Genomic DNA, 13337 nt, shown 5'->3' on the forward strand with positions numbered 1-13337 from the left:
TTGCTGTTCCATTTACAATTTTCACCAGGTGATTTCTTCTTCACAAAAGGTGAGTAAAAATTTTCAATGTGCACTCTTCTTTGGGGGACACACATGGTCATTCTAAGCGAGGGATCTATTCTATATTTGTTTTGATTTCTCTCTTGATAAAAAGAACTATGTTTCAGTCTTACTATCACTATGTGGTATTCTAGACATTATGACAGATGCTAAACTTACCTGGAAGGGATAGGGCCGGGGCCATTAGAAAAAAGATCATGCAGTAAATGGACTTTGAGCATGGCCCTAAAGGATGAGTAGAGTTTAAAAGCTGTGGAGTGCACACTGCAGATGAGCAAAGCCTATGAGTATAGGAAAACATGGTGTGTGTAGAAGGCTCAGTGAGAGTGAAGGGTTTGCTTTGGTATGTAGTGAAGAACAAGATTGACTACAATGGCTGGAGCTAGCTTTTGAAGAGTCAAATCCAGGCAGCATTTAGATCAGGGGTTATAGCCCAGCAGCCCACGGGCCACATCTGGTCTGCAGATGTATATAGTTTGGCCCATAGAATGACTAAAAACTTGGGCTCCAAATCAGGAGATTGTACAAGCAGTATCAGATATTCTGGATTACTCAGAATCTGGATTACTGAGTGGTGGAATATCTGATACTACTTGTCCTACATTTCTACAGGGCATCAATGAACTAGGGCTGAGATAGTAGCTGCCTTGTTAGATGAGGCATGGCTATCCAGTGCGCTACAGTTTCCACAACTGCTTGTATAATAGTTTCCCTGCCAGTCAAATCATTTACCACTTACCAGCTGAGGTCACTTGCCCTTTATCAGGACACTTGCACTGTTGTTTTCCTATTCTAATTAGGTATTTCTCTGTGCCCGTGTCCCTATCAATAGTAGGAAGATAGACCAAAAAAAAAAAAAAAAGAGAGAGAGAGGGAATGAATATTTTTGTGTGTGGATGTAAAAAATAGTCCTTAGCTGGGAGTGGTGGCATGTGCCTGCCGTCCCAGCTACTCGGGAGGCTGAGGCAGGAGGATCACTTGAGCTGAGGACTTCAAGGCTACAGTGAGCCATGACTGCAGCACTGCACTCCAGCCTGGGCGACAGGTGACAGAGTGAGACCCTGTTTCAACAACAAAAAAAGAAAAAGAATAGTCCTGTTTGCTTATTATACTGTCCTGTTTGTATATTATACAACACCTAGGTGTTTCACTCTTTCTATCACTTTTCTGGCCGATGTAGGAATTTGATTTGATCCATTTTTGACATTATACTAGCAGCCAATGGGATTGCTCTGGATTTTTGAATGGAAGCCTTGACATGCTGAAAATAAAAGGCTCTCCTCTATCCCTGACCTCCAATTGTCCAGCGTTCAGACATATTGTACACTAGTCTTTACATGTTCTTGTCTGTTGGGAGAGAAGAAGCTCTTCAGACTTAACAAGAATGCCCATAAGTAAAGAGAAGCAAAAGAGAAGATGACAAGGAAAATCAGAAAGATGGAACAGGCTCCTTTCTTTTCTTTCTTTCTCATACTTGAGTCCTGTTTAGAACCTTATTATATTCTGCCTTGTGTTTCCATGAATTGAGGGCAGGGACCATTCATCTAACACAGCTGTTGGTACCCAATATGATTTTGTTGAATTATTAATGAAAAACAAAATACAACTTCAAACATCAGTGATTATTAGTTTGTAATTCTAACTGCATTTGGAGCTTTTCAGTTACATAAACTGTTCCTGGTCAGAAGCTGGAAATGGGGAACGTGAACGTGAGTTGTCACTAAATATGTAAAACAGATTTTCTTACATGTGCATGTGGATGATTAAGTAACAAGAATGTATCCTCTCCTGCCACTGTAATTTGGGTGTGCCACCATACATTGCTTATGAAATATTGTCCAGTCTATATAAAAAAAGCCAGAGAGAGAATTCTCAATTATTTTCAGAAAGAAAACCTACCAGTTTATGTAGGAACTTCTCAAAGTCTTGTTTCACTTCATGAGGTTTCTTGGTAGCCTTTGCTTGGAGTCTAATCATGGAATAAAGAAAATCAGTAACCAAACTAATTGTCCTTATATTGACACCATCTAATAGCCAACATTTATTAAGAATTTAATATGCTGGGCATTCGTCAAGCACTTTACATATATTAATTCAATTACCCTTAAAGCTTCTGAAGTAGGTACTCCTATTATCCTATTTTATAAATGAGGAAACAGGCTGAGATAGGTTCAGACACCCACCCCTGCTGCATGTGCACACGTGCCCCACACACACACACACAGACACACACATCCACAACAGTCATACACTTAGCAAGGAGACAGTCTGAACCCAAGCACTGTGACTCAAGCCTTCAGTTCCACCCACTGTGTGGTTCTCGTCCCAGCAGTGGCACATCCTCTTCAGTTAGATCGTTCACACAGTATTGCTTTAACTGATTCCACTCATAAGGCTCTAGCCCAGACTTTAAGGAGTGACAGTGGGGAGAGAAGAGTAAAAGAGACTGGCAAGGGAGAGATACAGGAAAGAAAGAGGGAGATGGAAAAGGCCAGTGGGTGACAGCGCTTACTAGACTGTAAGCTCATTGTGAGCAGGGATCCAGGAATCTCATGATATCTGTCACCAAGTATTCATTCAAGAAATATTTATGAAGGACTTGAATGGTTGAATTCAGGAAGCAGCAGGAACGTTTCCAGAGATCTAACAATGAAGGCAGAAGCAATGGTAGCTAGGCAAGGAAGGATAGAAACTTGAGACAAGGAGAAACATTAGTAAAAGTAACACAGATGAGGAAGAGAAACGGAATAAACGAAATAAGAATATTAATTTCACTGGCAATTTTCAAGTGAAATATTTAAAAACTATTTTTCCATGAAATTGGCAGGAAGTAAAATTTTCTGCAAATCTCAAATACACATTGCTGAAGCAGCAAGTTTAGATGAGCTATTTAACCCCTTGCCAGGCCTATCTGAGGTTTCTTCAGCAGTTAGACTAGTGCACCCCTGAAGGCAGAGTGGGATTACTTAGTCGTAGGTTCTCTTGCATTCGTGCTCTGTGACTGGTACATACCCCCTCACTCATTCTCTCTCTGCTTGTTTTGCCTTCTCAAGCTGGGTTTCCTCCTCGCTGATTGCTCTTTAGGCTTCACATTTTTTCTTCTATGCTTGTCTCAAATCTGGCTCTTAGTTTCTCAGTAACACCTTCTTAGAATCTCCTTGAACTGCACAGTATCCTTAGAATCTGTCTCATCTCACTAAGTTAAAATCACTCCCTCTTCCAAGTCACTCTTTTAGTTTACAATCTCCCCTCTTTAAAAGAAAATAACAGTTTTATTGAGATATATGTTACATACCATAAAAGTGACCCATTGAAGTATACAGTTCAGTGGTTTTAGTACATTCATGAAGTTTTATAACATTACTAATCCTCCCTCTTTCTGATTGCCTTTCCTCTCATGAATATCTCTTTTGAAGATTACAAATGGAAGCTCAAACATTGTGCCTATAACTTTAACAACCACGTGGGATTTATATATCCAAATACATATGTTTCAACAATGTGCCATTGCATTAAACATATTTGAATACTTCTTGTGAGTTACTCTGACAATTGTCCTACATTCTTCTGCATATTCTCAGTGGTGAAAACTCTTGTCCTATGTGGATTTGATTTTTGGAAACTTGTAAGAGTCACCCGGAATGGAACCTTGTAACAGGTGTTGTGAAGCAGAAAGCTGGGTGATAAAGTTTTTGGTGAAAAGTGAGATAAGATCCTAAAGTAGTGGGTTGAATTTTCTCATGTGACTGGAAAACTAGCTTTATAAGTTCTAAAATAGTATTTAGAAGTGTGAAGTGTGACTGGCACAAAGTTATAGTCTCCCTAGGGGGCTTGTCTGAAGGGCTGGACTTGTCTGATACTTCTTATTCTGCACGTGCTTGCGGGTGTGTTGGAAGAAGTAGGTTAATCTCAATACTTTATAGTTTTTCTTCCTATAGTTTAATTTATAAAACAAACAAATGAGCCCAATTTTTCTTGCTTCATTGAGGAAAAATGTTTATATGCATAGAGGAGGAAGGGAAATAAAAAACTAGCCCAAGAGAGACCAGCTAAATCGGTTGTTTTTCTAGTTTACAACTTCCATAGGATGGGGCAGGCTTGTAGCTTTATTTTGAAAAGGGCTTGAGCTTAAGTCCTATGGCTGGAGAGTAAAAATAGATGATGATAATGTTTAGCAATTAATTAGCAGAGTAGACGATTTTGTGATTAAAGAAAGTTAAAATGTTACTCCAGATTAACTGTTAACTAGAAAACTTTTTTGCAGTTTTGTGGTTTTATGTAACATCTCTTCAATTAAAGATGATCTTAAGCACTACCAAGTTGAATAAGAGACAAACCTATCAACCTCCTTGTCAATTCTTTCCTGCTGCTGTTTTAGAAGTTTTATTTCTTCATTAATTCTGAGCTTTTCCCTATAAAGTTAAAGTTTGAAGTTAAATTTTAAAATAATGCAGGCATTACTAATTGGGAAAGAATAAATCAACAATTTACTGATATACACGTTAGTAAAAGCCCTCTACAAACCAATACATTCCCTCCCTATGCACTATTTAGTGTAAAGAATCCCTCAGCACATTCTCTGTTACAAACATATGCCGAAGGTATCACCCACCACACCTGAGTACAGCTGGACTCCAGCTTCTGCTACCACAGGGGCCCTCTAGAAAGGTGTCCATCCGTTTTTCCCACTAAGCACAGGAAGTCTAAGGGATATATGTGTGTGGATGTACACATGCGTCTGTGGGTGGGTGGGCAGGAGAGAGGGGAATGGGGACCCTTGGAAAGCAGGGGCGTAGGCTTTTAGATCTGCCCGCTGGATAGGACATAACTGGTGGTCCTCCATTTACCTCTCTTGGAGGTGCTCCTTGGACAGCAGGAGGCACCCAAAAGGAAGGATCATCCTTTCTCCCCCTAAAGGCAATGACATCTCAAGACAGTAACCTTGACAGCATGGATAGAAGAACTGGACCCTGCCAATTTGTTCTTGTAAAAATTGATGGATACTCTCTCATTAACCCATTCCTAGCTTCCTAGCACATAAGATTACCATGACTGACCACAGGCAATTATTTTACAAATTATTATGAATAACTGAAAATGTTCCCCCAAGAAAACATTTCAGGAAGGACTTTGCTGTCTTGATTTCCTTGCTTGACACCAGCCCAGCTGCCACCCCAGCTCTAGGGAATTCCTTCCACTGCAGGGAATTTTTCTGCTAGTCTTCCAGGGCTTATCTTTGTAAATGGACGATACTCCAGTCTCCATTCCCTGGAGCTCTTGCCACTTCCTGTTGGGGTGCACCCCTCCAGTCACACCAAGCAAAGCTTCCTTCCTTTCTTCTGTCCCTCTCACTTGCCATGGCTCCATGGTTACAACATACACCCTTGACACTTACCTGAAAAGAATCTCTGAGTCTATAAGATGCTCAGACATGACTCCTCATCATTAACATAAGGAACTTAGTTTAGATGATTTCTCTGATTGTTTCCAGCCCTAAAAAAGTATTATTTTATATTTAACAATAGTATAGCATCAACTTACATCCTAAAATCCTTTTGGTTCCTTGCAAATTGTCTTTTTGCCTCGTTTATAACATCACGGTATGTTGGAGCAGGTAGTGTGCTAGGCTTATTATTAAGGAATGATTTTCAATTAGGAACATTTGTGAAGTAAATAGTACCCTTCACAGAGGAACCAAGGGGACCGTGTGACCTTCACTTTTCAGTAATGAAGAGTGTCACGTATAAACATGAATATTATGTCTGGAGTTACACTCAGAGGACTGAAAGAAGACAACATCACTTTAAACTTGTGTCCCATTATCTCAACCACAGCAACCATAGGGCACTATGATTTAATAGTTTCATAAATCCTGTAATTACCTTTTGTATGTGTTTGTTTTAAAAGCAGCAACTTGTTAAATGTAAATATTAAAAATTACCAAAATATTAACAATGTACCAAAATTCATTTTTTTCTTATTTATTCATTTTTGAGATAGGGTCTTGCTTTATCACCCAGGCTGGAGTGTGGTAGCATGATCATAGTTCACTGTGACCTCAAACTCCTGGGCTCAAAGGAATCCTGCCTCAGCTTCCTGAGTAGTAGACAGTTTCTCGCTATCTTGCCCAGACTGGTCTTGAACTTCAAACTCCTGGGCTCTAGCAATCCTCCTGCCTTGGCCTCCCAAAGTATTGGGATTACAGGCGTGAGCCACCACACCCAGCTTTCATTTTTACATATACTGAGAACCTTAAAGACTCTTTACTTGTAAGAGGCTTTGGGGGTAACTGGCAGCATGCGTGGCTGCCTCAGTTAGCCTGGCTTCTGCTATCTTCCCAGAAGAAAGGTGGTAATCAGAATGTCCAAGTATGCTGCTAATGAAGCTGGATTCCTCTGTCCTGTCTGTTTCTGGTACATATCTGTGGATATGTCCTAACCTTGGCCTTAACCCATGCCTGATCTGGCAAAGCAGACACTTCCCTTTGAAGTGGCAGTTGGCCGGTATTGGCCAATATTAGCAAGGAGACAGCTCCTCAGCTTGTGTTAAATGAAGACCTTAGCCTCAGTGTTACACTAGGAGCTCTTAAACCTCTGCCATCACTAAGATATAGGGGATGAACTGTCCTCTTACAGCCCCACTCCCATTGTGAAACAAACTTCAGTATTACCTCTTTCTCTGAATATAGTTTGCCCATTTTTAGAAAACTTTATTTTCCATTTCAAGGCTGTTCCTGATGCTCATTTATTTATTTTTCACTAAGCATTTTATTCATTTATTTAAATAATTTATTTATTTTTCCCTTGGTAAGTACTTTCTAAAAAATAATTTCAACTTTTATTTTAGATCCAGGGGTTACATGGGCAGGTTTGATACATGGGTATATTTCACGATATTGAGGTTTGGGGTCTGAATGATCCTGTCATCCAGGTAGTGAGCACAGAACATGATAGTTTTTCAACACTTGCTCCCCTCCCTTCCCTTCTCTTACAGTATGCAGTGTCTATTGTTGACACCTTTATGTCCATGAGTACCCAATATTTAGCTCCCACTTACAGTGAGAACATGTGGTATTTGGTTTTCTGCTCCTGTGTTATTTACTTAGGATAATGGCCTCCATCTGCATTCATGTTGCTGCAAAGGACATAAGTTTGTCCTTTATTTATGACTATGTAGAATTCCATGGTGTATATGTACCACATTTTCTTTATCCAGTCTGCTGTTGATGGGGATCTACGTTGATTCCATGTCTTTGCTATTGTGAATAGTGCTGCAATGAACATATGAGTACATATGTCTTTTTGGTGGAATAATTTATTTTTCTTTTGAGTATATACCCAGTAATGGGACTGCTGGGTTGAATGGTAGTTCCGTTTTAAGTTCTTTGAGAAATCTCAACTACTTTTGACAGTGGCTGAACTAATTTACGTTCCCACCAACAATGTATAAGCTTTCCTTTTCTCTGCAGCCCCATCAGCATCTATTGTTTTTTGACTTTTTAATAATAGTCATCCTGACTGGAGTGAGATGATATCTCATTGTGGATTTCATTTGCATTTCTCTGCTGATGGGTGATGCTAAGCATTTTTGCGTATGTTTGTTGGACACTTGCATGTCTTCGTTTGAAAAATGTCTGTTCATATCATTTACCCACTTTTTTTTTTTTTTTTAGTATTATACTTTAAGTTCTGGGATACATGTGCAGAATGTGCAGGTTTGTTACATAGGTATACACGTGCCATGGTGGTTTGCTGCACCCATCAACCTGTCATCTACATTAGGTATTTCTCCTAATGCTATCCCTCCCACAGCCCCACCCCCTCAACAGGCCCCCTGATGTTCCCGTCCCTGAATCCACGTGTTCTCATTGTTCAGCTCCCACTTATGAGTGAGAATATGCAGTGTTTGGTTTTCTGTTCTTGTGTTAGTTTGCTGAGAATGATGGTTTCCAGCTTCATCCATGTCCCTGCAATCTTTTTTATGGCTGCATAGTATTCCGTGGTGTATATGTGCCACATTTTCTTTATCCAGTCTATCACTGATGGACATTTGGATTGGTTCCAAGTCTTTGCTATTGTGAACAGTGCCACAATAAACATACGTGTGCATGTGTCTTTATAGTAGAATTATTTATAATCCTTTACGTATATACCCAGTAATGGGATTGCTGGGTCAAATGGTATTTCTCATTCTAGAGCCTTGAGGAATTGCCACATTGTCTTCCATTGTTGTGTCTTTTAATTGGGGGCATTTAGCCCATTTACATTTAAGGGTAATATTGTTATGTGTGAATTGGATCCTGCCATTATGATGCTATCTGGTTGTTTTGCCTGTTAATTATGTAGTTTCTTTATAGCGTTGATGGTCTTTACAATTTGGTATGTTTTTGCAGTGCCTGGTACGGTTGGTTATTCCTTTCCATGTTTAGTGCTTCTTTCAGGAGCTCTTGTAGGGCAGGCCTGGTGGTGACAAAATCTCTCAGCATTTCCTTTGTAAAGATTTTATTTCTCCTTCACTTATGAAGCTTAGTTTGATTGGATATGAAATTCTGGGTTGAAAATTCTTTTCTTTAAGAATGTTGAATATTGGCTCCCAATCTCTTCTGGGTTGTAGGGTTTCTGCAGAGAGATCCGCTGTTAGTCTGGTGGGCTTCCCTTTGTGGGTAACCCAACCTTTCTCTCTGGCTGCCCTTAACATTTTTTCCTTCATTTCAACCTTGGTGAATCTGACAATTATGTGTCTTGGGGTTGCTCTTCTTGAGGAGTATCTTTGTGGTGTTCTCTGTATTTCCTGAATTTGAATGTTGGCCTGCCTTGCTAGGTTGGAGTTCTCCTGGATAATATCCTGAAGAGTGTTTTCCAACTTGGTTCCATTCTCTCCATCACTTTCAGGTACACCAATCAAATGTAGATTTGGTCTTTTCACATAGTCCCATATTTGTTGGAGGCTTTGTTCATTTCTTTTCATTCTTTTTTCTCTAATCTTGTCTTCTTGCTTTACTTCATTGAGTTGATTTTCAGTCTCTGATATCCTTTCTACCGCTTGATCAATTCGGCTATTGATACTTGTGTATGCTTCACGAAATTCTCATGCTGTGTTTTTCAGCTCCGTCAGGTCACTTATGTTCTTCTCTAAACTGGTTATTCTAGTTAGCAATTCATCTAACCTTTTTTCAAGGTTCTTAGCTTGCTTGCATTGGGTCAGAACATACTCCTTTAGCTCGCAAGAGTTTGTTATTACCCACCTTCTGAAGCCTACTTCTGTCAGTTTGTCAAACTTACTCTCCATCCAGTTTTGTTCCCTTGCTGGCAAGGAGTTGTGATTCTTTGGTGGAGAAGAGGCGTTCTGGTTTTTGGAATTTTCAGTCTTTTTGCGCTGGTTTCTCCCCATCTTCATGGATTTATGTACCTTTGGCCTTTGAAGTTGGTGACCTTTGGATGGGGTCTCTGAGTGGACATCCTTTTTGTTGATGTTGATATTATTCCTTTCTGTTTGTTAGTTTTCCTTCTAACAGTCAGGCCCCTCTGCTGCAGGTCTGCTGGAGTTTGCTGTAGGTCCGCCCCAGACCCTGTTTGCCTGGGTATCACTGGCAGAGGCTGCACAACAGTAAAGATTGCTGCCTGTTCCTTCCTCTGGAAGCTTCGTCCCAGAGGGGCACCCGCCAGATGCCAGCCAGAGCTCTCCTGTAGGAGGTGTCTGTTGGCCCCTACTGGGAGGTGCCTCCCAGTCAGGATACACAGGGGTCAGGGACCCACTTGAGAAGGCAGGCTGTCCCTTATCAGAGCTCTAATGCTGTGCTGGGAGATCCGCTGCTGTCTTCAGAGCTGCCAAGTATGGACGTTTAAGTTTGCTGAAGCTGTGCCCACAACCGCCCCTTGCCCCAGGTGCTCTGTCCCAGGTAGGTGGGGGTTTTATCTATAAGTCCCTGATTGGGGCTGGTGCCTTTTTTTCAGAGATGCCCTACCCGTAGAGGAAGGAATCTAGAGAGGCAGCAGCGGCCTTGCTGAGCTGCAGTGGGCTCCACCCAGTTCGAACTTCCTGGAGGCTTTGTTTACACTGTGAGGGTAAAACTGCCTACTCAAGCCTCAGCAATGGTGGACACCCCTCCCCCCACCAAGCTTGAGGGTCCCAGGTCGAGCTCAGACTGCTGTGCTGGCATGAGAATTTCAAGCCAGTGGATCTTAACTTGCTGGGCTCTATGGGGGTGGGACCTGCTGAGCCAGACCACTTGGCTCCCTGGCTTCGGCCCACTTTCCAGGGGAGTGAACTGTTCTGCCCCACTGGTGTTCCAGGTGCCACTGGGGTATGAAAGAAAACTCCTGTGGCTAGCTTGGTGTCTACCCAAACAGCCGCCCAGTTTTGTGCTGGAAACCCAGGGCCCTGGTGGTACAGGCTCCAGAGGGGATTCCTGGTCTGCAGGTTGCGAAGACCATGGGAAAAGCACAGTATCTGGGCTGGAGTATACGGTACAGTCCCTAATGGCTTCCCTTGGATGGGAGAGGGAGTTCCCTGACCCCTTGCACTTCCTGGGTGAGGCAATGCCCCACCCTGCTTTGCCTCGCCCTCCTTGGGCTGCACCCACTGTCCAACCAGTCCCAATGAGATGAACCAGGTACCTCAGTTGGAAATGCAGAAGTCACCTGTCTTCTGTGTCGATCTTGCTGGAAGCTGCAGACCGGAGCTTTTCCTGTTCGGCCATCTCGCCAGCAAAGTCCTTGCCCACTTTTTAATGGGGCTATTTATTATTTGCTTGTTCAGTTCTTTAAGTTCCTTACAGATTCTGGATATAAGACCTTTGTTGGATGCATAGTTTGTGAATATTTTCTCCCATTCTGTAGATTGTTTATTGACTATGTTGATGTTTTATCTTGCTGTGCAGAAGCTCTTTAGTTTAATTAGGTCCCACTTGTCAATTTTTGTTTTTGTTGCATTTGTTTTTGGGGACTTAGTCACAGATTATTTCTCAATGCCAATGAACAGAGTGGTGTTTTCTAGGTTTTCTTCTAGGATTCTTATAGTGTGAAGTCTTACATTTAAATATTTAATCCATTTTGAGTTAATTTTTGTATATGATGAAAGGAAAGGGTCCAGTTCCAATCTTTGGCATATGGCTGGCCAGCTATCCCAGTACCATTTATTGAGCAGGAAGTCCTTTCCCTATTGCTTGTTTTTGTTGACTTTTTTGGAGATCACATAGTTATAGGTGTGTGGCTTTATTTCTGAGTTCTCTATTCTGTTCCATTAGTCTATGTGTCTGTTGTTGTACCAGTACCATGCTGTTTGGGTTACTGTAGCCTTTGTAGTATAGTTTGAAGTTGGGTAATATGATGCCTTCAGCTTTGTTCTTTTTGCTTAGGATTTTTTTTGGCTATTTGGGCTTTTTTGGTTTTATGTGAATTTTGAATAGTTTTTTTCTAATTCTGTGAAAAATTACATTGGTAATTGGATAGAAATAGCATTGAGTCTGTAAATTGCTTTGGGTAGTATGGCAAGTTTAACAATATTGATTCTTCCAACCCATAAGCATAGGATGTTTTTTCATTTGTTTGTGTCACCTATGATTTCTTTCCACAGAGTTTTCTAGTTTTCCTTGTAGAGATCTTGCACCTCCTGGGTTAGATGTACCTGTGATTACAGGTGTGTGCCACCATGCGTAATTTTTGTATTTTTAGTAGAGATGAGGTTTCACCATGTTGCCCAGGCTGGTCTCAAACTCTTGAGCTCAAGTGATTTGCTTACTTCAACCTCCCAAAGTACTGGGATTACAGGCTTGAGCCACTGTGTCTGGCTGAGATCTTTCTAACTTTTTGAGGTAAGCATTAATGCTATAAACTTTTGTCTTAACATGGTTTTTGCTGCATCCCAGAGATTTTGGTATGTTGTGGTTCTGTTTTCATTTCTTTTAAATATTTTTTTCCTTTCTGCCTTAATTTCATTGTTTACCCCAAAGTCATGCAGGGGCAATTTGTTTGATTTTCATTCAATTGTGTGGTTTTGGGAAATCTTTTTGGTATTGATACCTATTTTTATTCCAAGAGTATGGTTGGTAAGAGTTTGGCTTTTTTGAATTTATCAAAACTTGCTTTATGGCTGAGCATGTGATTGATATTAGAGTATGTTCTGTGTGCAGATGATAGCAATGTATATTCTGTGGTTGATGGGTGAAGTATTTTGTAGGTATCTCTTATGTCCTATTGGTTAAGTGTCTAAATCAAGTCCTGAGTTTTTTTGTTGGGTTCTGCCTCGATGATCTGCATTATGTTGTCAGTAGGGTGTTGAAGTTCCCCGTCCCATTATTGTGTGCCTGTTTCTTTTTGTATGTCTAAAAGTAGTTGTTTTATGAATCTGGGTGAGCCAATGTTGGGTGCATATATATTTAGGATAGTTAAGTCTCCTGGTTGAACTGAACTCTTTATCATTATGTAATACCTTTGTCTTTTTTTAACTGTTGTTGGTTTAAAGTCTGTTTTATCTGGTATAAGAATAGTGACTCCTGCTCTTTTTTGTTTTCCATTTATGTGATAGAACTTTCTCCAGTCCTTTAATTTGAGCCTAGGGGTGGGTGTTGTTACTTGTAAAAAGGGTCTCTTGAAGACAGCAGATGGACTGATCTTGTTCTTTTATCCAACTTGCAACTCTGTGCCTTTTCAATGGAGCATTTAGACTGTTTACATTAATGGTTATAATTAATATGTGAGGCTTTGGTGCTATCGTGAAGTTGTTAGCTGGTTGCTTTGTAGTTTCTATTGTGTCATTGGTTTATAGTATTTGGCTATATATTTAAGGGTGTTTTTGTGGTAGAAGGTATCCTTTGTCTTTCCTTTTAGAACTCCCTTAAAGATCTCTTATGAGACAGGTCTAGTGGCAATGAATTCCCTTAGTGCTTGCGTGTCTGGAAAAGATTTTATTTCTCCTTGCTTATGAAGCTTAGTTTGGTGGGATATGAAATTCTTGGTTAGAATTTCTTTTCTTTAAGAATGCTGAAAATAGGACCCTAATCTCTCCTGGCTTATAAGGTTTTTGCTGAGAAGTCTGCTGTAGCCTGAAGGTGTTCCCTTTATCTGACCTTTTTCTTTAGCTGCTTTTAAGATTTTTTCTTTAGCACTGACCTTGGAAAGTCTGGTGAGTATATGCCTTGGTGATGTTCATTTTGTATAGTATCTCACAGGTGTTCTCTGAATTTCTTGAATCTGGTTGTCTACCTCTCTAACAAGATAACAAGATTAGGGACACTTTTTGAATTATGCCTTCAAATATGTTTTCTGTGTTGTATGCTT

The 13337-nt window shown here is 40.6% G+C and overlaps 1 protein-coding gene across 6 annotated transcripts in view; it reads right to left on the reverse strand.

Annotated features, from left to right (window-relative positions):
- The window catches only part of FAM227B (family with sequence similarity 227 member B), a 290230-nt gene that overhangs the window by 1438 nt on the left and 275455 nt on the right, over positions 1–13337 (reverse strand). For 4 of the 6 annotated variants that reach the window (XM_054451200.1, XM_054451199.1, XM_054451203.1 and 1 more), the window contains 3 exons: positions 5602–5678; positions 4398–4472; positions 1960–2029 (listed from right to left, as the gene is read on the reverse strand). In XM_054451200.1, coding sequence (XP_054307175.1) covers positions 1960–2029; positions 4398–4472; positions 5602–5678 — 222 coding nt within the window. Of the gene's footprint in view, positions 1–1959; positions 2030–4397; positions 4473–5527; positions 5554–5601; positions 5679–13337 lie in introns of those variants that run through there. The other 2 variants (XM_054451201.1, XR_008494152.1) reach the window with 2 other exon arrangements.

This window comes from Pongo pygmaeus, chromosome 16 (assembly GCF_028885625.2).
Source record: "Pongo pygmaeus isolate AG05252 chromosome 16, NHGRI_mPonPyg2-v2.0_pri, whole genome shotgun sequence".
In the NCBI taxonomy this organism is placed as follows: domain Eukaryota; kingdom Metazoa; phylum Chordata; class Mammalia; order Primates; family Hominidae; genus Pongo; species Pongo pygmaeus.